Source organism: Hyperoodon ampullatus (genome assembly GCF_949752795.1).
Source record: "Hyperoodon ampullatus genome assembly, chromosome: 6".
Classification (NCBI taxonomy): domain Eukaryota; kingdom Metazoa; phylum Chordata; class Mammalia; order Artiodactyla; family Ziphiidae; genus Hyperoodon; species Hyperoodon ampullatus.
In genome coordinates this window covers 41,070,613-41,097,450 of record NC_136919.1, presented here as the reverse complement: position 1 = coordinate 41,097,450, position 26,838 = coordinate 41,070,613, and the positions used below count along the sequence as shown (strand labels likewise).

Below are 26,838 nucleotides of genomic sequence, written 5' to 3'. Positions count from 1 at the left end.
CAGCATTTAGCTTTGTACCTTGTGATGTCCTTCTTCTCTCATCATCTTGTACCTTCAGAGCGTCGTAAAGGAACAAGACCCCTCCACACAGAAGGAGGAGGTCACCTGACCAGTCTAACGGGGCTGACCCGGTTTCACTTTTAAATGGACCACTTGGCAGGAATTGCTCCATCCAATTCATTGTGCATCAAAATGCAATGGAAGTAGGCAAATCCACTGAGACAGAGCACATTGGTGGTTGCCAACAGCCGGGCAGAGAGGGGCCTGGGAAGTGACTGCTCATGGGCACAGAGTTTCCTTGTGGGGGGATGAAAACACTCTGGGACCAGATAGCGGTGATGGTTGTACAACATTGTACATGCACTAAAAGCCTCTGAATGGTTCATTTTAAAATGGTGAATTGTATGTTTATTTTACATTTAAAATTTTTTAATGCAGTGGGGACAGAACAGACTGTATCTGCCACGTGGGTAGAAATTGCAGGTTGGGGTAGAAACTTCCAGTTATAAGTTAAATAAGTCTTGGGGATGTAACATACAGCATGGTGACTGTACCACACATTTGAAAGTTGATGAGAATAGATCTTTAAAATTCTCATCACAAGGAAAAAAATTGTTACTATGTGTGGTGATGGATGGTAACTAGACTTACTGTGGTGATAATTTCACAATATATACAAACATCGCATCATTTACATTGTACACCTGAAACTAATATAATGTTATAGGTCACTTATACCTCAATTTTTTTTTTAAAGCAAAGAAAACTCGCAGACCGGAAGGATGCAGCAGGGGTCCTGAACCGTGGGAGTCAGCGTGTGCCTTTTGCTCAGGGGCTGCTCTTCTCCTGTGACTAACAGGCCCTCTCTCATCTATATTCAGGACACGCACCGAGGACTCTTCATCCAGCAACTGAGACCCACACAGAACCTGCAGCCGAGAATCAAGCTGAAGCTGTTCGGCCACTCAGGGTCTGGGAAGACCACCCTGGTGGAATCTCTCAAGTGTGGGCTGCTGAGGAGCTTCTTCCGAAGACGCCGGCCCCGGCTGTCCTCCACCAACTCCACCCGGTTCCCACCCTCACCCCTGGCCTCCAAGCCAGCAGGTAGGCACCCCACCAGCCCGTCTCTCCACTGGGTACTTCCAAGGTCAAGGTCTGGGAGGAGATGTGGCTTTGTTTGGAGCACTTGGCCTGAGGCTGACCGGTTCCCATCACCTTGGTGGCTTCCAGGTGTGGTCCTCCCGGCTCTTGGCTAGTGAGCGCACCCTGCCCTGGTGCTAGCGAGGAAAGGGCCTCACTGAAATCACGGTCCACAATCACGAACGTGCAAAATAGCACAATCGTGTTCTGCTTGGGGACTCTGCCCTTGAAGACACAAAGAGCTTGTTTGGACTGACATAGGTTCAAGGTTGCACGGATGGAATATCAGCCCACAGGACAGGACCCCTTATGCTTTCTTCTTGGAAAGCTGCGGGCACATCCAGGAATGCGAGGACACAGAGCCACAAAACTGGGTGCACGGGGAAGCCCGTCCTCGTATATCTGGAAGTGGGGTGGTGGCTTTGAAAGGCTCCTTTATGGCTTTTCAGTTAGCCCGTCTGTTCACCTGGACCCTAGTCGGGAAGTCGATTTTGCCATCTGCCTCCACCTCCCACAGACACGATTATCCACGGGTTCACACCCGGAACTCCAGGGTGGCCTGTCCCTCCCCAGGGAGAAACACCTGCAGCGAGCAAGAGGAAGTGGTGCAGTCTGGGGTGTCATTTTTCCTAAACCCACCCTTTTTTTTTTTTTTTTTTTGCGGTACGCGGGCCTCTCACTGTTGTGGCCTCTCCCGTTGCGGAGCACAGGCTCCGGACGCGCAGGCTCAGCGGCCATGGCTCACGGGCCTAGCTGCTCCGTGGCATGTGGGATCTTCCCGGACCGGGGCACGAACCCTTGTCCCCTGCATCGGCAGGTGGACTCTCAACCACTGCACCACCAGGGAAGCCCCAACCCACCCTTTTAGAGTGAGGAAATTAAGGTTTTCAAAGGTAAGAATAGAGACCTTCAGAGAGTTTCCTAAACAATGTCAGTGTTGAAGCTCTGTGCCTCAGACTCACTTTCTGTACATATTACGAAGGTGTCATATCTGTTCCCTAGGGTGAAAACAAATGTTTTAAAGTTTGTGTTTCTATGTAATTTCTGTCTCCGTGAGGAAGGATGTCTGGGCAGCATTAGCTGGAGTGAGGGACAGCTGCACGCCCCTTTCAACTTCTCCCCTCTGAACACAGCAATAGAATTGCAACTAGGGGAAGAAGTGTAACCAAAATGGATATATAATTACAATGATTACAATATTGCTAACACGTGTTGCTAATGCATACTGAGTACTAACTACGTGCCAGGAGCTGGGCAAAATGTGGTATGTGTGGCACCTCATTTAATCCACGTGACAGTCTTATTGGCATTTTTATCACCCTTTTACTGAAGCCTTGAGGGGTCAAGTAGACTGCCCGTAGTCACACAGCTGGCGATTCATGAAGTGTCTGGCTTCTGAGCCAGGGCTTATTAATGATACTTATAACTCCATCTGACTTGGGGCATATTTGTGCTCACGTTTTCCATTTTCCACTGTAATTTTGCTCAATTTCAGTATGTAAGATAGGTCTACCCCTTCTCAAAAGCCAATCGTTTTCCAGGTTTAATGATTAAGTTGAGCCTCTTATGTGTGGGCCAGACCAGTATTGCTTCAAGGTTCAAAGTGAGCTTCTCTAGAAGTTCCTCGTGTCACCCCTAGAGGGAACCAGCTCTCTCCTGATGTGGGTTAAGGTCACTCCAGTCTGAGTCTGGGGGCGTCGGGGGCAGGGGGCCAGAGAGACAGAGACAAAGAGCAGAGACAGAGAAAGACAAAGAGATGAGAGCTATCCAGATCTGTGACCTGGAATTTTTATAAGTCGTATTGGATATGAATTTATGCCTCAGGAGCCCATGGGCTAAACTGAAGCAGCCACGTATCAAGTGACATCTGGGTTCCCCCGGAGGGAGGACGGCTCAGCCCTCACCCCTCAGAAGTAATATCTCCATTCATCTTCCTTCTGGTCAATTTCCCACACCTGGAAGAATCCAGAAGTAGATTCTTGATAAAATGCAGCTCAGGATGGCTGGATTATCAGCCAATCTCACTGTGTCCTTCAGCCAGGGCTTAGAGAGACTTGGGTCATGGTGCTGACTGACACAAGATTCTCTCGAGGACAACAGGTGCTCTGGACCAGGAGAAACTCCCCACTACCCTCATCAGAGAGAAAAGTAACTCGAGGTGCTGGGAAATAAGGTCAGAGGTCAGCAGCCTGGTGAGCTGCAGCGTTCTGTGTAGTATGAGGGGAAGGAGGAACACTGAATTAGCTTCCAACGTTTAAAAGTCAAGATGTCTGGACTTCCCTGATGGCACAGTGGTTAAGAGTCCACCTGCCAATGCAGGGGACACGGGTTCGAGCCCTGGTCTGGGAAGATCCCACATGCCATGGAGCAACTAAGCCCGTGCGCCACAACTACTGAGCCTGCACTCTAGAGCCTGCGAGCCACAACTACTGAGCCCTTGAGCCTAGAGCCCGTGTTCCTCAACAAGAGAAGCCACTGCAATGAGAAGCCCGTGTGCAGCAAAGAAGACCCAATGCAGCCAAAAATAAATAAATAAATGAAATCAAGAGGTCTCACCTTAAAAGTTGGCTATTTGGTTTCTTGTAACAAGTTGGTAGCTCTGGCCACACTGGATTCACATTTCCGCCTGGAGCCGGTTAGTGGAGAGGAGGGGCTACCCCATGTAGAGGGGCCCAGGCTCTGCCTTTCACCCTGTCTCACACAGCGCCCTAACTCCAGGAGGGAAAGCTCAGGAGCAGACCCCTCCACGCCCATGTCCGAAGGTTTGCCCTGTGGCAGAAATGACATTTCAGGAGTGCATTGGAGTGTGTGACCCCTGGACTAAGGTCACACCTAGTTCATCCCAGAGCTGTCTGGCCAGAGCCAGGCAGCCTCCCGCAGGGCCTGGGCAAGGACGGAAGAGGCCCGCGCTGCTTCATGCCCAAGTGGCCAGTCTGCTCCAAGGGGGTGGGTGAAGTTTCTATCCAGACAACCCCTGCAGGTGACAAGATTCGTCCTCAGTTAATTCTAGTCCTGCCTGAGGCCGGGAAGAGCCAGGAGGCTGTGTCTGCAGGAGGCTCCGGAGCAGGCCCTCCTCCTGCCCTGCCCTGCCCAGTGCGGGGCGAGCACACCCTGGGCTGAGTGAGCGCAGCAGCCTGCAGGGCCTGGACCCTGCCAGTCCTCGACTGGGCCTGGCCTTAACAAAACAGCAGAAGGGAGTCCTGGGAAAAGCAGCGTGGCACAAATAGGAAGCGCCAGGAGGGCCACCTGCGGGAGACCTGGCCGGAGGCGTCTGGCAGGCCCTAGGGGCCTCGTGTGCCGTAGGGGAATGGACGGAGCAGCGTTTCTTTGTTAAGCACTTGAGGAAAGCCTACTCTGGAGTGTGGCCTCCAGGGAAGGAAGTCCGTCTCCAGAAACAGCAGCATTGTCCCTTCACAGTGACATTGCTCGTGCCTGGGGGCCATGCTCTGCTGTGTCCCAGGCCAGAGCTCTGGATGCCCCTGACCTCTGCTAGAATGGTCAGGCCTTCTTCCTTTCCCTGGGACAGGTGCCCACGTGGGCACATTTACATCACTCAGGCAGCAGGAAGGTCGTTTGCCTTTAGAAACTTGGCTTTGCGTTGCACTGGAAGGCTGAACCACCAGCCAGGAGACAGGATGGGGTGGTGTGGGGACCTGGGGGCAGCTGCTCACGGCACGTGGCTGCCACGCACACACTGCCTTTGTGGCCAGCTGAGTGCCACAGGTGTTGCACTGTGGTTCTGCGGTAGGAAGGAAACCCCCGGTGCCAGTGGAGGAGCGTGCACCCAGAAAGATCACTGCAGGAGGCTGTTGCCTGCTCACCCGAGAGGAGTGTTTGCAGGAAGTCTCTTCTGACCAGGGTGCAAAAGCGGCTTCTCCCTCGGGGCCTGCCACTTTTTACCACTAGGGGTCAGTGGTTAGCAAAAAATGTTTTCCTCCTATGATTTTAATGTTTCCCTGTGAAATTGTTATTTTAATAATACTGTATACAAACTCTGTCCTAACCTTTCATCCTCCCAACAAAAACTGTCCGTGAGGTGCCGGCGTGCCTGTCATTTACCGAATCCGTTCTGGTCTCCCTCGGCAAGCCCCAGCCCAACAGTGCCACTAAGACAAAGCTTATGCTCGACAGGGGTCGTCCCGGACACAGGTTTCCGGGCATAGGGAAATGGACAAACCCATTCTTGTGAAGTCACATGGCTTTTCTCAGACTTATTTCTGGGCACAGGGAAATGGACAAACCCATTCTTGTGAAGTCGCATGGCTTTACTCAGACTTGGACTAACGATCTCTAAAGAAATACACTAAATGTCCATCACATTGGCCTAGAGAGTTGAGTCATTTTGTTTTCTAATTTGCATTTCTGTTTGCCAAGTTTTCTACTTTTATAACCCGGGGCGGTGGGGAGCTCCAGTTTTCTCCTCCTCCCCGCCAACCCCTTGGATATTCCCATTGTCCTGTCCTCAGTCTGAAGTCTTTGGTCTTTAAACAAGGGTTTCCTTTGAGTTTGGATCACCAATTTTAAAAGTCAGGTGGCCCAGGTGAAATGGTCATTTCTTTAGTCTCTTGCAGTGACTGTCGCTATTAACTCTGAACCAAAGGTACGAACTACATGGTGCGATTCGGTTCACTGAGCCCCTCCCTGATGCACTCACGGAGCCTCCCCCTGTGCCCACCCCAGTTCTAGCCCTGAAGCGGAGAGGCCAGCTCTGCCTTCACAGTGCTGTCGGGGGTCTGTTGCGAGAGACGGGCAAAAGCCGGAAGGAGGTCAGGACCGAGGGCACACAGGGCACCGCTCCTGGCCCAGGGGACCCAAATGTGTTATTCAGCTGATTCCCCTGCCCCACAAAGTTCTACCATTATTATTTATATAATATTTTTTAAACTGATTCTTTTTATTTACTAAAAGACATAGGTTTGAAAGTGAAATCGATAATGTCCTTACCATAAATGGAAAACCCATAGCGCTATTACCAATAAATAAAAATAAATGCAATGAACAGCAATATGATTAAAATCTAGCTATATACTGTTGCCCACTCCCTCTTTTTTTTTCCTAGAAAGAGGAAGAACATGCTTCCATCTTTTTCTTTTCTTTTTCTTTTTTATTGGGTTATAGTTTTTTACACTCCCTCTTTATTAAAAGGGAAGATTAGCAAGGATTGAAGACATGCTAAAAACTTAATGTCACGCATTGAGACTTGCTACTAGAGCAATTTAAAGACCTTCAAGGGGATTTAATAAAGGAATGGCCTTCTCACCGTGTGATTCAGCATTACTTAATGCCATGGCCTGCTACTGTCTAAGATCATTTTGCATTCAACCTAACAATCTCGTGTACCAGAGTGGTACTCATCTCATCCGTATCAGTCAGGGTCCTGGTGGAGATTTAATGAAAGTTCAAAGTCACAGGCACAATTCATAGGAACATACAAGAGACGGTGAAGCATCCGGAGGCTAGGAAGAGAAGGGAGCCATTAGTTACCACCCCTGAGGCTGAAAAGGCAAGAGGAAGAATTCACGATCCTGGGAAAGCTGGAGCTCCAGGGGAGAAGCCGCCAGGGGGTCTAGGGTCAGAGACACAACTGGTGTCAGAAAAGCAGCAGGCAGTTAGGAGGGAAAATACATACCTCGACCTTTCTCTCCTCCCAGCCTCTACAGTGCCTCCCATTGGTGGACCCTCACCGGAGGCAAATGGGAAGCAAGCCTGGGAGATGCAGTCCATGGGGTTAGCCTCTCGGGACACAGAGCAGTGCAGAAAGGGATGCGGGAGGTGAAGCAAACAATCAACACAATGTCCCTGGGAAACATTGCTGCCCAGCATACGCAAGAGGCACACGCACAAAGCAGCCTGAAGCAGGGGTGGGGCAAGGGCAGAGGGCAAAGTCTGAGGAGGGCTGGGGGCAAGGTCTAACGTGCTTGATCTCTGGCTTGCAGTTTCCGTGAGCATCAACAACCTGTACCCGGGCTGTGAGAATGTGAACGTCAGGAGCCGCAGCATGATGTTCGAGCCGGGCCTCACCAAGGGGATGCTAGAGGTGTTCGGGGCCCCGTCCCACCACCCGCGCTGCTCCGCCGATGACCAGTCCACAAAGGCCATCGACATCCAGAACGCCTATTTGAATGGTATGGCTCTCCCACCCCAAATGGGAAGGACCTCGAGTTTCCCCCGGGGAGCCTGGCCCAGCGGGCATCCATCACAGCCACACAAAGGATGGAAGAAGGGCCAGTGCAGAGTGATGTTGGGAGTGACCCAGGACTGAAGTATGGCTGGTTAACAGCCCCAAAAAGTAAAACTAAACCCCCTGGTGTCCCTAGCAGCTGGCAAAGCACTGGGCACACAGAGGTGCTTAATAAATGACTTGAGTAAATTAGTCCTTTTTTTTTTTTTAAGTACTGCCGTACTTCCACTTGGATGGGAAATCTCATAAAATACGGTCGCACTAGCATTTTGACATACCCAAGTTTGAAACCCAAGTGCTGCTCCCCCGGTGCTCCCAGGGCCCCCAGCTGGGCCCAAGGCACTGGAACACAAGCCTCGTTGAGACACGGTCCGGAGCAGGGATAGAGCAGTTTCTCTGAGGCTAAGTTCCCACAGCTGTGAGGATTTTACGAGCTCGTGTTTATTAAAGGTCCTAGTATAATGTCTAGCAGGGAGAGGCTCTCAAAAAGTGGAAATTGGAGGCATCTTCATGAAGGCCCTTTTATTATACTAAACCCAGTGAAAAATAGAATACTCAGGGTGTTTACCTAAAGCAGTGGTTCTTAGACTCCAGCATACGCACAAATCCCCTGGAGGGCATGTGAAAACACAGACTTGCCAGCCCGCCCTCGAGCGTCTGATTCAGCCCATCTGGGGAGTTTCTTGGTGATGCTGCTGCTGGGCCAGCGACCCTAATGAAATAGAATTAAAGTCCATGTGCATTCTGCTCTCTTAAAAGCTGAGTGTTCTCTGAGCTCTCGGAAGCAAAGCTGGCCCCACAGCATAGGGAGAGCAGAAGTGTGTCCTCAGCACCCATCACCCCTACCCTCATCCCTCATCCTCCCCTGGCCTTATCCCCATCCCACGTCTGGCTCACAGTGCTCCCCAAGCTCAAAGGGCCTATTTCTGTGTTCCAGAACTATTCACACTAAGGCCTTAGCTGCCAGACTTAGAGGGCCATGCTCCCTAGGAGCCCCTGTGCTCTAGAAAAGCCCTATGGATCTTCCAAAATGACTCTCGACTGCAGAATTTCTGGCACAGGATAAGCACCAAGGGGAAAAATTAGGGAAAGGGAGCCTGAAATCCTATAACGTAAGTGGTCCTGCCTGGCTTCCCGGAGGCCAGTGGGTGGGTGGTCACTGACCTGGTGGCATGTGGCAGCATAGAGGTGACTGTGTCCATGTGTCTGCACAGTCATTAGGAAGTTCCGGGTGCCTAGGAACTCCAGGTCAGAATCTCACCCATGACACTTGCGGGAAAAGCAGCCGCCCCCAGAGCTCCTGTGTGGGAGAGTGGGAGAGTAGCTGCCCCCCTACCCACACCCACAGCCTTCCTCTCCCCGCCCCTTCGGCCACCTCCCCAGCAGAGGTGGCCTCTTGGACCCAATTTCCTCAGTTCCTCTTACATCCTTCCTGTGCAAAGCCGCTCATCAATTACCGCACCTTACACCTGTGCACGGCAGCCTGCTCCCTTCTGACCGACCAAAACAGGTCTCTCACTCACCTGTGGAAGGTGAATTTAGTCACCATTTAACGAAAACTAAGGTTACATTTCATAGTGAATATACCAATATTTGGGGGTGAAAAACAAAATATATGTGTCCACGTACACCTTTCCGTGTATGCTTATAGGCATGCATATACACACACGTGTGTGGGGTGGTGTGTGTGTGTGTGTGTGTGTGTGTGTGTGTGTACCACTCTGCGGTATTATAAGTAGATGTGCTGGAGATAGAGATACAGATACAATAATGAAGGCATTAAGGAAAATTGATAAGCAGATACAGATATAAGTAGGTTTATGGATATAGATATTGTAAAAGGCATGGATGTAAAAACAGACATAGACATAGAAATAGGGAAATGTAAATATTCCATATGTAGGTCTATACTTAAGTAGATGCATAAATAAATAGATGAATGCTATGAATGTCACTGTCCCTACTGGTCATCCCTAAAGTGCTGAGAAAAACTGTGATTGAAATTTGGTGGTGGTGTTTCACAATCATAATCTTTCTTTTTCTTTTTCTCTGTAGGCGTTGGTGATTTCAGTGTGTGGGAGTTCTCTGGAAATCCTGTATACTTCTGCTGTTATGACTATTTTGCTGCAAATGATCCCACGTCCATCCATGTCATCGTTTTCAGTCTAGAAGAACCCTATGAGATCCAGCTGAATCAAGTGATTTTCTGGCTCAGTTTTCTGAAGTCTCTTGTCCCGGTTGAAGAACCCATAGGTAAGCCGAGGTGCCCCTCAGGGAGGGCGTGCACTTCCTACCGGCCTCGCACCTGGTCATGCCCGGATCCAACAGCTTGTGGCCAACAGCTGCGGGCACCCTTGTTCCTGCTTCCTATCAGGAGATTTCCACTCTGGAAGTTTCCTAGGGCTCAGCTGTTTGTTTTGTTCTGCAAGAAGTTGTTTCATGATTGCATATTTCTGCCACAAAGACTCAATTCTGAGCAATTCCTTGAGAGCCATTTCTAGCTTTCTTTCTATATTTTAGGGCTGTGGTCATTTTTGTTAGGTGCAAAGTGGAATACCTCCTTTGACAGCTACTGTGCCTTACCTAATGGGTACATAATTAATAGAATGAGCTCTCCTTCGTTCTGTAGTTCCATCAAAAATGAAAGAAAAGGAACCATGTTAACTGAATGCATTATCTTAGCCTTATCCCTAGAGGAAAAGACAGTGTGGACAGACTTATTTTGTTCTTTTCATACAAAAAAAGAAACAGCCTTCCCTGATGAAATGCAAAACTCAGCAGTCATTTTTTTTTGAAAAGCTTACAATAATAAAATAAATTGGGCTAATTCCCCTCAGGGTACCTCCAATTTTGCCTCTTTCTTTCTCATTCTTTTTCATGTTTTCATTTTAAACACGCCCATAAGTGAGAGGCTCTCTGCCTGTGTGAACTGCAGGAGTCTCCCTTCTGAGCCATTTCTGTGCTGGTGCTGCATTCAGCGGGCTTGCTCTGGTCTTATAAAATGTGTCCCCCTGGCCAGAGGTTAGATCTCTCCTCGCCATGCAAACAAGGCCTATTTGGAGGAAGATCTGAGAAGCTGCCTTATGCCCTGTGGTCGCTTCTAGTCCACTTCTGAGCAATCTTCCTGGAGGCCCAGGAAATAGGCTCATTCCATTCTGGGCCAGGCCTAGGCCTTCCAGAGGTCACTCCTAGCAGCAGGCCTGGGGCACTCAGGTCTGCAGGCAAAGTTGCATGTCCACCTGGCGAGACGGCCCAGGCCTCAGGCAGAGCACCCAACCTTAGCTGGGCAGGATGGAGGACCCACCTGTGAAACGGCTTGCTCTCTGCCCTCAGCCTTTGGTGGCAAGCTGAAGAACCCACTCCGAGTTGTCCTGGTGGCCACCCACGCCGACATCATGAACATTCCTCGTCCAGCTGGAGGCGAGTTCGGATATGACAAAGACACCTCGTTGCTGAAAGAGGTCAGGAACAGGTAAGTCGGCTGCTGCGTCTTCAGGGGTGATACAGCCAAAGTCATGTGACCCAGAGAAAGGAATTAAAGAACTGAAAGGCCTCTTTGGCTTGGTCGAATTTTTTTTACCAAAGCCACAAATACACATAATAACAAATCAAACAGAAGTAAAGGGCACATAATAAAAATCAGCAGCCTACTCACTTCTGTCCTCACCGCCGAGTACCACTGCCCAGAGGTAACTCCTTTTAGTTGTTTTATGTATTTTTGTTCAGCTCTAGGGAGGAATAATTGACAAGTGAAATTGTAAGATATTTAAATTGTATGAAGTGGTGATTTGATGTATGTATACAATGTGAAAGGATTCTCTCCATCTCGTTAATTAACATATCTGTCACCTCACCCATTTATCTTTTTTTTTTTTTTTTTTGGTGAGAACATCCATCAGTATTTCTCAAAATGTAAGTTGCAACCTGCTAGTGGATCATGAAATTCATTTAGGAGGTCTGGAGTGGAGTGGAGGGGAGAAGGACATGATGGAAAATATCAGAGTGCATTTTGTGTCAAGTATTTTTGGAAAACTTTTTTTTCACTTATAAATATGGATGTGCACAGAATCACAATGTAAAAGTATCTATTTTTACTTAGTGTCTATCCCCAAAACAGTTTGAACCTGCAGTTCTATTTAATATGTTAGTCATTTGAATTCTTGGTTTATCAACTGACAACGCTTCTCTGTTATCTTCCTGATGTGAGAAATAGGGCTTCTACTAATATTTAGATCTAAGGTGTTATTTCGTACTCATCCCTCTGTTCTCACTCCATCAACCTGCAGAAGCATCTCTTCTCCTGCCTTGTAAAGTGAGTGCATTAGGCCTCCCCTTTCCTGCCTCGGGGGAAGCTGTTTCCCCCGTTTTGTGGAAGCTGGGGCACCTGTCTGCACCCGGAGCAGGCGGTGTCCCCAGGCCTCCACCCCAGGGTGACGTTATAGAGTCCAGCCAACAGCAGGTGTGGGGTGTCTCTGCAAGGCCACCAGAACTTCCTTGCCTCCCACCAGCCTTTTGGGCCAGCAGGAGCCTGGCCCTCTGTGGAAACACCCGGTGAGACTGCGTCACTCTGAGGAGGTCACTGCTCTTCCCTTAGGTTTGGGAACGATCTTCACATTTCAAATAAGCTGTTTGTTCTGGATGCTGGGGCTTCTGGGTCTAAGGACATGAAGGTACTTCGAAATCACCTGCAAGAAATACGGAGCCAGATTGTTTCAGTGAGTATACCTGGGGAGGGCTGGACCCAACCTTCCCCCGGACCATCTAGTGACCTGGGAGTTGGGCCTCTTTGTGTGGCCCTCTGGGTTTGGTCTGGTTTTCATGGGACCCAGTACACGGTGTCTGCGTGGCCATGTTTTTATCCTGTTAACCTGGGGTAAGGAAGGAAGAGTAGAGAAACAAGGAGATGGCCGTGAGATGAAGCGTTGTTATGGGCAAGGTTAGAGTGTATGAAATTCTGACAGTTTTGGTTGTTTGTTTAAAAGTAAAATTGTTTGTTAGAAATTACAAAAGCAATGCAAAAGTGACTTATTGTGAGCTTCCCTGGTGGCGCAGTGGTTGAGAGTCTGCCTGCCGATGCAGGGGACACGGGTTTGTGCCCCGGTCAGGGAAGATCCCACATGCCGCGGAGCGGCTGGGCCCGTGAGCCATGGCCGCTGAGCCTGCGCGTCCGGAGCCTGTGCTCCACAACGGGAGAGGCCACAACAGTGAGAGGCCAGCGTACCGCAAAAAAAAAAAAAAAAAAAAAAAGTGACTTACTGTGAAACATTTGGGAAATGCAGAAAAGTAGAAAAACAGTCACCAACAAAATTCACTGAAGAGCATAAAATAATAGCTGTCCAAATGGAATAAGATGGTGTTCTTGGATGGCAAGATTTTATTACTAAGTGTTTCATTTTCCCAAGTTATATAAACTTCATACAGTTCCAGTTAGCATCTGAATGGGATTGAGGAGATTGGGTTTTTGTCTTAAAATTTCAATAGAAGAATAAATGAAACATGTTATAAAGGCTCTGTAATCAATAAACCAATAAATAACTGGAATAGATTAGTGAGTGTTGAAGTATATCAGAACATCTGCAGAAATTTAATAGAGAACATAGATGTTATTTAAATTTAATGGGGAAAATGTTTATTTAATAAATGATCTGGCACAGCTGGCTATTTGCCTAGAAGGAAATTAGGTTGAACTCCTGCTCACTACATAGCGTAAAAATAGACTGTAGGCAGATTAAAGCTTTTAAATGTAAAAAATAAAGTAATATCTTGATGTAAATGCAAGATAATTTATTTTTTAAATAACTTAGAAGTGCTTTGAGAAGCCTTTTAAGCCAAGTTAGAAAACCTCAGAAGTTTTCAAAGAAAATACACCAATATTTTGTCAAATACATTTGACAACATAGAAGATTTTTCTGGCAAATAAATTCCATAGACAAAGTTAAAAGGTGAGATAGATTGGGGAAAAAAATATTCTCAATGCCCCTGGCATATAAAAGGTTGCTATCCGTAATATTCAAAAAGCTGTCTGGGACTTCCCCAGTGGCGCAGTGGTTGAGAGTCCGCCTGCCGATGCAGGGGACACAGGTTCGTGCCCCGGTCCGGGAAGATCCCACATACAGCGGAGCGGCAGGGCCCGTGAGCCATGGCCGCTGAGCCTGTGCGTCCGGAGCCTGTACTCCGCAACGGGAGAGGCCACAACGGTGAGAGGCCCGTGTACCGCAAAAAAAAAAAAAAAAAAAGCTGTCTGAAATGGGTAAGAAATGGGCAAATATCCCAAGAGAAAACTCCTAAAAAAAAATGCTCCGGGGACTGTTCCTGCTTCTAAGCTCGAGTGTAACAAGGAGGACATGGCTTTTGCTCCCCTGCCTGGCAGGTGCCGTCTTTAGTTAGAACTCACCGTTTGCCTGATAGAAGTGCTGTGCTTACAATACCAGGCTCCAGTTCTAGACATGCTTTTGGAATTTTCAGGAACCCTCTCCTCTCTCGTGAAGCTTGACCCTCGCTTTCTAAAGGGGGCTACACTACAGCAGAGTCAGTGGGCAGGGGGTAAGCCTGGAGGGCCTTGGAGAACCTGGTCACGGAAACCAGTGGGTGGCGATCAGGAACAGTGGTCTGTGACTGGCTCAGCGCCTGCTCACCAGGTGGGATGAGGGCCTGTGCTCCCTGAAGAGTCTTGAGCTGGGGTGTGGCATGATGTCTGCTTTACATAATGCACACCCCCAACTTCTGCCGTCAGGCAGATGAAGCTCACCAAACAAACTGCCTTTATCCCTGGGAATATTGTTCGTTGTATAGGTAGGGGGTGTAAAAGATGAGATTCAAGGGCTTCCCTGGTGGCACAGTGGTTGGGGGTCCGCTGCCGATGCAGGGGACACATGTTTGTGCCCCAGTCTGGGAGGATCCCACATGCCACGGAGTGGCTGGGCCCGTGAGCCATGGCCGCTGAGCCTGCGCGTCCGGAGCCTGTGCTCCGCAACGGGAGAGACCACAACAGTGAGAGGCCCGCGTACCACAAAAAAAAGAGATGAGATTCGAGAAGGGACTGCCTGATTAATGATGCAGTGCAGTGTATGGCTCATGGCATTTTTAATTAGGAAAGTGTGCTGATTATGAGTCTGTAACATAGACTGATTTATTTAACCAAGTTAAGAGAGTAAAAAGTCATTTCAAGCCAATTACCAAGAATTAATCAAATTCGAAATATTTCAACAGTATGAATACCTAATACCATGAATACCTAATTTACTGGTAAAAAGCCATCTAATATTGATAAAGATACTTACTCTCTTTTCCTGTCTCTTTGTTCATAAAGTGGCCATCACCTGGCTGAAACTCTCACTCCAAGAGAGGGAGGGAGGAAAACATTAGGAGTTAGTGAACGTTAGTTAATTGAGTCCACAATTCCAAAGCCATTGTTTGTGAATCCTTGCCATCTGTTTAAGACGAGCAGTGGAAATGAAAGCCTCTATAAAATTTTATATTTGTTCAATAGATTCTGCTTAAAGGCAACACTGAAAAAACAAAACTTCCCCAGTACTTAACCAAAAATCACTGGTGCATCCAAAGAATTACATGCAACAGTGCAGATGTGAGCGGCATCGTTTTATCCCGGCTCCTCCTGAGTCCCCACAGCTGTGCGTTGACCTGCCTGTTCTGCATGTTCTAGGTCTGCCCTCCAATGACTCACCTGTGTGAGAAAATCATCTCCACGCTGCCCTCCTGGAGGAAGCTCAATGGGCCCAACCAGCTGATGTCATTGCAGCAGTTTGTGTACGACGTGCAGGACCAGCTGAACCCCCTGGCCAGCGAGGTGGACCTCCGGCGCATCGCCCAGCAGCTCCACAGTGCCGGCGAGGTGAGGGCTCCAGCCCTGGCAAGGGTCTGGGAGGGGGCCCTGGGATGCATTTCCAGTGTCTGAAGGTGGGATGAGCTGCGGAGGCTGAGTGGCAACTGCCCACTACCCATGATGTTTCCAGACGTGCGACTATCACAGGAAGCCTCAAGTGATTCCCCGAACTGCGGTTCTTTGCTCTGCTGTTCACCTTAAGAGCTGTTGTTTTGTCTTGCTTTGGTTGGTTTGTTTTCCGGCTTCTCTTAGTTTGGGAGCACAGTTCCTGCTACACTGGGTGACTGGGCCTCTCCTCTCTCTCCCTGGGGCAGCTGATGCTTAGCTGTGATTCCTGCAGCCTTCAGGATGGCTGCCCTCCATGGAGTGTATCAGCTCCAAACAGACCTCTTGGGCTCACACACAATCAAGAAATAGTAGTGACGTATCTTCAGGGAGAGAACATGTGGAGACACTAAGACACAGCAAGCAATGATCCCCAGAAATGACCAAGAGATAGGAATCTCTCTTCCTGGTTCAGCTCTGGGCTACAGTTTGGGAACCCTGTTGTAATTGCTTCATATGCTGCCTGTACCTCTCAAGGGGCCATAGCCTTCACATTCTTCCATCATGTAAAATCAGGAGACAGTGTAAGCTAGTATGGGCTAAGAAGAACAGTTCTGAATATGAAAAACCAGAAGCAGTTCCAGGAATTTTACAAACAAAAGCTTCCCTGCCCAGTCTCAGGTGCCATGTGGGGCCCTTGGCCATGGATTACATAGGTTTAAAATTCTACCTGAATCAAGAAGCCAGCGACCCTAAAAACTAGAGCCTCAAGCAGTGATTGTGTCAGTCTTTGAATTCCAATGAAACTACAGGCTAATCTACTGGCCCCTCCAGCAGTACTTTATTATTTTTTTTTGGTAACATCTTTATTGGAGTATAATTGCTTTACAATGCTGTGTTATTTTCTGCTTTATAACAGAGTGAATCAACTATATGTATACATATATCCCCATATCACCTCCCTCTTGCGTCTCCCTCCCACCCTCCCTATCCCACCCCTCTAGGTGGTCACAAAGCACAGAGCTGATCTCCCTATGCTATGCGGCTGCTTCCCACTAGCTATCTATTTTACATTTGGTAGTGTATATATGTCCATGCCACTCTCTCACTTTGTCCCAGCTTACCCTTCCCACTCCCCGTGTCCTCAAGTCCATTCTCTACATCTGCGTCTTTATTCCTGTCGTGCCCCTAGGTTCTTCAGAACCATTTTCTTTTTTTTCTTAGATTCCATATATGTGTGTTAGCATACGGTATTTGTTTTTCTCCTTCTGACTTACTTCACTCTGTATGACAGACTCTAGGTCCATCCACCTCACTACAAATAACTCAATTTTGTTTCTTTTTATGGCTGAGTAATATTCCGTTGTATATACGTGCCACATCTTCTTTATTCATTCATCTGTCGATGGACATTTAGGTTGCTCCCATGTCCTGGCTATTGTAAATAGAGCTGTAATGAACATTGTGGTACGTGACTCTTTTTTTTTTTTTTTTTTTTGTGGTACGCGGGCCTCTCACTGTTGTGGCCTCTCCCATTGCGGAGCACAGGCTCTGGATGCGCAGGCTCAGCGGCCATGGCTCACGGGCCTAGCCGCTCTGCGGCATGTGGGATCTTCCCGGACTGGGGCACGAACCCATGTCCCCTGCATCGGCAGGCAGACTCTCAACCACTGCGCCACCAGGGAAGCCCCCGTGACTCTTTTTGAATTATGGTTTTCTCAAGGTATATGCCCAGTAGTGGGATTCCTGGGTCATGTGGTAGTTCATTTTTAGTTTTTTAAGGAACCTCCATACTGTTCTCCATAGTGGTTGTATCAATTTTCATTCCCACCAACGGTGCAAGAGGGTTCCCTTTTCTACACACCCTCTCCAGCATTTATTGTTTGTAGATTTTTTGATGATGACCATTCTGACCGGTGTGAGGTGATACCTCATTGTAGTTTTGATTTGCATTTCTCGAATGATTAGTGATGTTGAGCATTCTTCCATGTGTTTGTTGGCTGTCTGTATATCTTCTTTGGAGAAATGCCTATTTAGGTCTTCTGCCCATTTTTGGATTGGGTTGTTTGTTTTTTTGATACTGAGCTGCATGAGCTGCTTGTACATTTTGGAGATGAATCCTTTGTCAGTTGTCATATTCCCTCCCATTCTGAGGGTTGTCTTTTCGTCTTGTTTATGTTTTCCTTTGCTGTGCAAAAGCTTTTAAGATTCATTAGGAGCCATTTGTTTATTTTTGTTTTTATTTCCATTTCTCTAGGAGGTGGGTCAAAAAGGATCTTGCTGTGATTTATGTCATAGAATGTTCTGCCTATGTTTTCCCTTAAGAGTTTTATAGTGTCTGGCCTTACATTTAGGTCTTTAATATATTTTGAGTTTATTTTTGTGTATGGTGTTAGGGAGTGATCTAATTTCATTCTTTTACATGTAGCTGTCCAGTTTTCCCAGCACCATTTATTGAAGAGGCTGTCTTTTCTCCATTATATATTCTTGTCTCCTTTATCAAAAATAAGGTGACCATATGTGCGTGGGTTTATCTCTGGGCTTTCTATCCTGTTCCATTGATCTATATTTCTGTTTTTGTGCTAGTACCATACTGTCTTGATTACTGTAGCTTTGTAGTATAGTCTGAAGTCAGGGACCCTGATTCCTCCAGCTCCATTTTTTTTTCTCAAGATTGTGTTGGCTATTCAGGATCTTCTGTGTTTCCAAAGAAACTGTGAAAATTTTTGTTCTAGTTCTGTGAAAAATGCCATTTGTAGTTTGATAGACATTGCATTGAATCTGTAGATTGCTTTGGGTAGTAGAGTCATTTTCACAATGTTGATTCTTCCAATCCAAGAACATGGTATATCTCTCCATCTGTTTGTATCATCTTTTTTCTTTCATCAGTGTCTTATAGTTTTCTGCACACAGGTCTTTTGTCTCCTTAGGTAGGTTTATTCCTAGGTATTTCATTCATTAGTATATAGGAATGCAAGAAATTTCTGTACATTAATTTTGTATCCTGCACCATTACCAAATTCATTGATTAGCTCTAGTAGTTTTCTGGTAGCATCTTTAGGATTCTCTGTGTATAGTGTCATGTCATCCGCAAACAGTGACAGCTTTACTTCTTCTTTTCTGTCTTGGATTCCTTTTACTTCTTTTTCTTCTCTGATTGCTATGACTAAAACTTCCAAAACTATGTTGAATAATAGTGGTGAGAGTAGACAACCTTGTCTTGTTCCTGAGCTTAGAGGAAATGGTTTCAGTTTTGCACCACTGAGAACAATGTTGGCTGTGGGTTTGTCATATATGGCTTTTATTATGTTGAGCTAAGTTCCCTCTGTGCCTACTTTCTGAAGGGTTTTTATCATAAATGGGTGTTGAATTTTGTCAAAAGCTTTTTCTGCATCTACTGAGATGATCATATGGTTTTTCTCCTTCAGTTTGTTAATACGGTTTGGTTTTTCTCCTTCAGTTTGTTTAATATGTTTTATCACATTGATTGATATGCGTATATTGAAGAATCCTTGCCTTCTTGGGATAAACCCCACTTGATCATGGTGTATGATCCTTTTAATGTGCTGTTGGATTCTCTTTGCTAGTATTTGTTGAGGATTTTTTCATCTATGTTCATCAGTGATATTGGCCTGTAGTTTTCTTTCTTTGTGACATCTTTGTCTGGTTTAGGTATCAGGGTTATGGTGGCCTCATAGAATCAGTTTGGGAGTGTTCCTCCTTCTGCTATATTTTGAAAGAGTTTGAGAAGGATAGGTGTTATCTCTTCTCTAAATGTTTGATAGAATTCACCTGTGAAGCCATCTGGTCCTGGGCTTTTGTTTGTTGGAAGGTTTTTAATCACAGTCTCAATTTCAGTGTTTGTGATTGGTCTGTTCATATTTTCTATTTCTTCCTGGTTCAGTCTCGTAAGGTTTTGCTTTTCTAAGAATTTGTCCATTTCTTCCAGGTTGTCCATTTTATTGGCATATAGTTGCTTGTAGTAATCTCTCATGATCCTTTGTATTTCTGCAGTGTCAGTTGTTACTTCTCCTCTTTCATTTCCCATTCTATTGATTTGAGTCTTCTCCCTTTTTTTCTTTATGAGTCTGGCTAGTGGTTTATTAATTTTGTTTATCTTCTCAAAGAACCAGCTTTTAGTTTTATTGATCTTTGCTATCATTTCCTTCATTTCTTTTTCATTTATTTCTGATCTGATCTTTATGATTTCTTTCCTTCTTCTAACTTTGGGGTTTTTTTGTTCTTCTTTCTCTAATTGCTTTAGGTGTAAGGTTAGCTTGTTAATTTAAGATGTTTCTTGTTTCTTGAGGTAGGATTGTATTGCTATAAACCTCCCTCTTAGAACTGCTTTTCCTGCATCCCATAGGTTTTGGGTCATCCTGTTTTCATTGTCATTTGTTCCTAGGTATTTTTTGATTTCCTCTTTCATTTCTTCAGTGATCTCTTCATTATTTAGTAGTGTATTGCTTAGCCTTCATGTGTTTGTATTCTTTACAGATTTTTTCCTGTAATTGATATCTACTCTCATATCATTGTGGTCGGAAAAGATACTTGATATGATTTCAATTTTCTTAAATTTACCAAGGCTTGATTTGTGACCTAAGATATGATCTATCCGGGAAAATGTTCCATGAGCACTTGCGAAGAAAGTGTATTCTCTTGTTTTTGGATGGAATGACCTATAAATATCAATTAAGTCCATCTTGTTTAACGTATCATTTAAAGCTTGTGTTTCCTTATTTATTTTCATTTTGGACAATCTGTCCATTGGTGAGAGTGGGGTGTTAAAGTCCCCTACTATGATAGTGTTACTGTTCGATTTCCCCTTTATGGCTGTTAACATTTGCCTTATGTATTGAGGTGCTCCTATGTTGGGTGCATAAATATTTACAGTTGTTATATCTTCTTCTTGGATTGATCCCTTGATCATTATGTAGTGTCCTTCTTTGTCTCTTGTAATAGTCTTTATATTAAGGTCTATTTTGTCGGATATGAGAATTGCTACCCCAGCTTTCTTTTGATTTCCGTTTTCATGGAATATCTTTTTCTATCCCCTCACTTTCAGTCTGTATGTGTCACTAGGTCTGAAGTGGGTATCTTGTAGACAGCATATATACGGGTCTTGTTTTGTATCCATTCAGCCAGTCTATGTCTTTTGGTTGGAGCATTTAATCCATTTACATTTAAGGTAATTATCGATATGTATGTTCCTATTCCCATTTTCTTAATTGTTTTGGGTTTGTTATTGTAGGTCTTTTCCTTCTCTTGTGTTTCCTGCCTAGAGAAGTTCCTTTAGCATTTGTTGTAAAGCTGGTTTGATGGTGCTGAATTCTCTTAGCTTTTGCTTGTCTCTAAAGGTTTTCATTTCTCTGTCGAATCTGAATGAGATCCTTGCTGGGTAGAGTAATCTTGGTTGTAGCTTTTTCCCTTTCATCACTTTAAATATGTCCTGCCACTCCCTTCTGGCTTGCAGAGTTTCTGCTGAAAGATCAGCTGTTAACCTTTTGGGGATGCCCTTGTATGTTATTTGTTGTTTTTCCCTTGCTGCTTTTAATATTTTTTCTTTGTATTTAATTTTTGATAGTTTGATTAATATGTGTCTTGGCGTGTGTCTCCTTGGATTTATCCTGTATGGGACTCTCTGTGCTTCCTGGACTTGACTGACTATTTCCTTTTTCATATTAGGGAAGTTTTCAACTATAATCTCTTCAAATATTTTCTCAGTCCCTTTCTTTTTCTCTTCTTTTTCTGGGACCCCTATAATTCGAATGTTGGTGCATTTAATGTTGTCCCAGAGGTCTCTGAGTCTGTCCTCAATTCTTTTCATTTTTTTTCTTTATTCTGCTCTGTGGTTGTTATCTCCAGTATTTTATCTTCCAGGTCACTTATCCGTTCTTCTGCCTCAGTTATTCTGCTATTGATCCCTTCTAGAGAATTTTTAATTTCATTTATTGTGTTGTTCATCATTGTTTGTTTGCTCTTTCGTTCTTCTAGGTCCTTGTTAAACGTTTCTTGTATTTTCTCCATTCTATTTCCAAGATTTTGGATCATCTTTACTATCATTACTCTGAATTCTTTTTCAGGTAGACTGCCTATTTCGTCTTCATTTGTTTGATCTGGTGGGTTTTTACCTTGCTGCTTCATCTGCTGTGTGTTTCTCTGTCTTCTCATTTTTCTTAACTTACTCTGTTTGGGGTCTCCTTTTCGCAGGCTGCAGGTTCGTAGTTCCTGTTGTTTTTGGAGCCTGCCGCCAGTGGCTAAGGTTGGTTCAGTGGGTTGTGTAGGCTTCCTGGTGGAGGCGACTAGTCCCTGTGTTCTGGTGGATGAGGCTGGATCTTGTCTTTCTGGTTGGCAGAACCGCGTCCAGTGGTGTGTTTTAGAGTAACTGTGACCTTATTATGATTTTAGGCAGTCTCTCTGCTGATTGGTGGGTTTGTGTTCCTGTCTTGCTAGTTGTTTGGCATAGGCTGTCCAGCCCTGGAGCTTGCTGGTCATTGAGTGGAGCTGGGTCTTAGCATTGAGATGGAGATCTCTGGGAGAGCTTTCGCCGTTTGATATTTTGTGGAGCTGGGAGGTCTCTGGTGGACCAATGTCCTGAACTCGGCTCTCCCACCTCAGAGGCACAGGCCTGACACCCGGCCTGGAGCACCAAGTCAGCCACACAGCTCAGAAGAAAAGGTACAAAAAAAGAAAGAAAGGGAGGAAGGGAGAGAGGGAGGGAGCAAGGGAGGAAGAAAGGAAAATAAAGTTATTAAAAGAAAAAAATTATTAAAAATTAAAAAAAAATTTAAGTAATATTAAAAAAAAGAAAGAAAGAAGAGAGCAACCAAAAAATCAAATCCACCAATGATAACAAGCACTAAAAACTATACTAAAAAAGAAAAAAATAGGTGGAACCCTAGGACAAATGGTAAAAGCGAAGCTATACAGACAAAATCACACAAAGAAGCATACACATACACACTCACAAAAAGAGAAAAAGGAAAAATATATATATATATCTATATATAAAAAGAAAAGGAAGAGAGCAACCAAATCAATAAATAAGTCTACCAATGATAATAAACTCTAAATACTATACTACAATAAACATAAAACCAAAAACAAATTAGATGCAGAAAGCAAACCCCAAGTCTACAGTTGCTCCCAAAGTCCACCGCCTCAATTTTGGGATGGTTTGTTTTCTATCCAGGTATTCCAGAGATTCAGGGTACATTAAGTTGATTGTGGAGATTTAATTTGCTGCTCCTGAGGTTGCTGGGAGAGATTTCCCTTTCTCTTCTTTGTTCGCACAGCTCCTGGGGCTCAGCTTTGGGTTTGGCCCCGCCTCTGCGTGTAGGTCACCTGAGGGTGCCTGTTCTTTGCTCAGACTGGCCAGGGTTAAAATAGCAGCTGATTAGGGGTCTCTGGCTCACTCAGGCCAGGGGTAGGGAAGGGTACAGAATGCGGGGCGAGCCTGCGGTGGGCAGAGGCCGGCGTGACGTTGCAACAGCCTGAGGCGCGCCATGTGTTCTCCCGGGGAAGTTGTCCCTGGATCACAGAACCCTGGCAGTGGTGGGCTGCACAGGCTCCCAGGAGGGGAGGTGTGGATAGTGTCCTGTGCTTGCACACAGGTTTCTTGCTGGCTGCAGCAGCAGCCTTAGCATCTCATGCCCGTCTCTGGTGTCCGCACGGATAGCTGTGGCTTGCATCTCAAAGATTTAAACCAGACTGTGGGGAGAAAAGTACTTCTTGTGCAAACAGGTCCAGGGTCTCAGCCTCCACGTGAGAACGGAGTCCACCTTGGATCACCATTCTTTGTAGAACTAGCCCAGAGTAGGGAGGGAAGGGAGGGATGGGTAAGTGTTCCGTAAAGGGGAAAGTTGCTTCTATTTTTTTGTCACTTTTTTTTTCTTTCTGACTTCTGCTTTTTCAAGAAATGAATGTGACAGGAAAAGCTTAAGTCCCTTTTGGCCACCTCTCGCCACTTTCCTCTCTCCCCACTCCAGGGCCAACCACTATCATGGTAGCATATCTTTCTAGACCTTTTTTATATGTATGTGTGTTAAAAATTTACCTAACAGTCTAATATTGTAACATTCTGAATCTTTTTTGAAAAATTTCAAGCATTCAGAGAAGTTGGAAGACTAGTACAATATCTCCTCATATCCTGAACACCTAATTTAACCAGTTGTTTACATTTTGCTACATTTGCTTTATCTCTTTCCCTTCTATTTATTTATTTGCTTTGCAAACATCATGACCTTTCACCCCTAAAAAATTTAGCTTGTACCTCCTAAGGAGAAGGACATTCTCCCACATAACCACAATATAATTAATTATCACTTCCTGGAAACATAACATTGATATAATACTATTGTTGAATTTATAGTCCTCATTCAAGTGTTTGCCACTTGTCCCAGTAATTTCATTTATAGCTAATTTTATTCATTTGTGTATTTATTTGGGGATTCAAAATCCAGTCAAAAATCACCCATTGCATTTGGCTACCCTCTCTTTCTCTCTCTCTCTCTCTCTGTCTTTTATTACATTGACCTTTTATAGGGGTCAAAGGTAGTCTTTTCAGAATCTCCCTTATGACATTGCCAAGCTGGTTTTTTGGCTCAGTATTGATTTTTGAGATCTGTCCATATGAATGTGCTGAGTCATTCCTTACAATATCTGCACAGATTTCATCCCTGCTCAGGCCCTTTAGTGCTCTGAGCAACTGAAGCATCTGGCCATTTATGTTCCTATGTGTGACTTCCCGTTGTCCCCTCTGGCAGATCAACATCATGCAGAGTGAAACCGTCCAGGACGTGCTGCTTCTAGACCCCCGCTGGCTCTGCACCAACGTTCTGGGGAAGCTGCTCTCCGTCGAGACCCCACGGGCCCTGCACCATTACCGGGGCCGCTACACCATGGAGGACGTCCAGCGCCTGGTGCCCGACAGCGACGTGGAGGAGTTGCTGCAGATTCTCGATGCCATGGATATCTGCGCCCGGGACCTGAGCAGCGGTACCATGGTGGACATCCCCGCCCTGATCAAGACTGACAACCTGCACCGGTCATGGACGGATGAGGAGGACGAGGTGCGGGTCTACGGCGGCGTGCGCATCGTCCCCGTGGAGCACGTCACGCCCTTCCCGTGCGGCATCTTTCACAAGATGCAGGTGAACCTGTGCAGGTGGATCCACCAGCAGAGCGCGGAGGGAGACGCGGACATCCGCCTGTGGGTGAACGGCTGCAAGATTGCCAACCGTGGGGCCGAGCTGCTGGTGCTCCTGGTCAACCACGGCCAGGGCATCGAGGTCCAGGTGCGCGGTCTGGAGACGGAAAAGATCAAGTGCTGCCTCCTGCTGGACTCGGTGTGCAGCACCATCGAGAATGTCATGGCCACCACGCTGCCCGGGCTGCTGACGGTGAAGCACTACCTGAGCCCCCAGCAGCTGAGAGAGCACCACGAGCCCGTCATGATCTACCAGCCGCGAGACTTCTTCCGGGCACAGACCCTCAAGGAGACCTCGCTGACTAACACCATGGGCGGGTACAAGGAGAGCTTCAGCAGCATCATGTGCTTCGGCTGTCACGACGTCTATTCACAGGCCAGCCTGGGCATGGACATCCATGCGTCAGATCTGAACCTCCTGACCCGGAGGAAACTCAGTCGCCTGCTGGACCCACCCGATCCCATGGGGAAGGACTGGTGCCTTCTCGCCATGAACTTGGGTCTCCCCGACCTTGTGGCAAAGTACAACACCAATAACGGGTCTCCCAAGGAGTTCCTCCCGAGCCCGGTCCACGCCCTGCTCCGGGAATGGACCTCCTACCCCGAGAGCACGGTCGGCATCCTCATGTCCAAACTGAGGGAGCTGGGGCGCCGGGATGCGGCGGACTTCCTACTGAAGGCGTCCTCTGTGTTCAAAATCAACCTCGACGGCAACGGCCAGGAGGCCTACGCCTCAAGCTGCAACAGTGGCACATCTTATAATTCCATTAGCTCGGTCGTGTCCCGGTGAGGGCAGCCTTTGGTTTGGGCAGGGTCTCTTCCAACTGCAGAGGCAAGGGGAACACAGCCCATCTTTCCCACTGCAGATTCTGGCGCGTCCCTTCCTACGCCCACATCCTGAAGGACGCCACCCTCCCTTCCGCTTCACCTATTTCTCTGCTACTACCTCCCTCCTCTCACACATTGCGTTGTGTGTGAATGGTCTTTCTAGTTTAAGAGCAGACCCTATCCTTTCCTTTGGCCATTTGAAAAGCTAGCCTCCCTCCATCCCTCATCCTCTAGTACCTTGCTTCTTACTGATAATTTTACTGGAATTCCTAACTTTTCAATGAAATTTTTTTAAACTATTATATTGATTGTCCTTTTTTAAAAAAAGTGCACATTTATCCAAAATGTGTATTTCTTATACTTTTTTCTTTGTTATACCATGTCCTCAGCTTATCTCTTTTATATTTGTAGGAAAAACTCCCATGTAAGGAATCCCACTGTATGATTTATAAACAGACAATATGTGAGTGCCTTTTGCAGAAGAGGGTGTGTTTGAAATCATCCAAGTCAGCCCGGAGCTGTCGCGAAAGAAACGCTCCCTCTCTGTCTCTTGCTGTATGCTGATCATCGCCAGAGGTGCTTCACCCGAGGTTTTTTGTTTTTTTTGTTTTTTTTTTTTTGGCAATTTTTATGTTTCCTTTGACAAGGAAAGGGGAGAAAGAAACCTCCTCTAGAGCAATTTCATGGCCAGTGTTGTTGCTACGATAAGACATGTTTGTGTTTGCTTTTGTTTCAACGTCAGTGTGAACATCCACGTGGAACCTGCAGACTGTCACGCTTCATCATCCCCTGTCATCTCAGGTAGAAGGCTGACACTGTTGTAGGGAGCCAAGACCTGTGTGAGAATTCAGAAGACCCCCGACTCATGATTTGTGGCAGTTTGTTGTCATTTGTGCATAGCAGATGGTTCTCCACATTTAGATCCTGGTTTGATAACTTCCTGTACTTGAAGTCTCAAAAAGAAAATAAAGGAAGCAAGTTTTCTTGCAGTGATTTTAAATTGTGATAGAGTTTTAAATCGAAATAAGGGAACATGTCCTAATCCTTCTGTCCTGAGAAGCATGTAATTTTAATGTTATATCATATGTATATATATATATGCAGTATGTATATACATATATATTAATACAGGTATTTTTACTTAATCTATAAGATGTAGTAAAAAAGGTTTTCTTTTCTTTTTAGTTCTTTTTTTTTCTTTTCCTTTTTTTTTTAATAAATAAACTGTTGCTTGTTGCATTAGTTTGTTGGTGTTTAATTCAAAAGGGATTCCTTTTCTTTGTTTTGTTTTCATTTGCCAGTACCCCACCTTGTGAGACAAACCAGTCCAGAAAGTGATTAAACCTAAACTCTCAGGGGTGGAAATCAACCCAGTTTATTAGGTACTTAATTATTACTAAAGTTGGGAATGGTGTGGGGAAGCAGAAAGAGCTCAGGTGATTTCACATGTATTTCTTTTTAATTTATTTATTTTTATTTTTATTTATTTTTGGCTGTGTTGGGTCTTTGTTGCTTAGTGCAGGCTTTCTCTAGTTGCAGCAAGCGGGGGCTACTCTTCGTTGCGGTGCACAGGCTTTTCATTGCAGTGGCTTC

At 45.9% G+C, this 26,838-nt stretch overlaps 1 protein-coding gene across 1 annotated transcript in view; it reads left to right on the top strand.

Moving 5' to 3' along the window:
• The window catches only part of DAPK1 (death associated protein kinase 1), a gene marked incomplete at both ends in the record, with an annotated part of 206,244 nt that extends 180,554 nt beyond the window's left edge, over positions 1-25,690 (top strand). The window contains 8 exons of the mRNA XM_079706386.1: positions 882-1,104; positions 7,077-7,265; positions 9,377-9,574; positions 10,655-10,793; positions 11,916-12,036; positions 14,985-15,173; positions 23,975-25,203; positions 25,657-25,690. Coding sequence (XP_079562512.1) covers positions 882-1,104; positions 7,077-7,265; positions 9,377-9,574; positions 10,655-10,793; positions 11,916-12,036; positions 14,985-15,173; positions 23,975-25,203; positions 25,657-25,690 — 2,322 coding nt within the window. The remainder of the gene's footprint in view (positions 1-881; positions 1,105-7,076; positions 7,266-9,376; positions 9,575-10,654; positions 10,794-11,915; positions 12,037-14,984; positions 15,174-23,974; positions 25,204-25,656) is intronic.
• Positions 25,691-26,838: the final 1,148 nt, after the last annotated feature.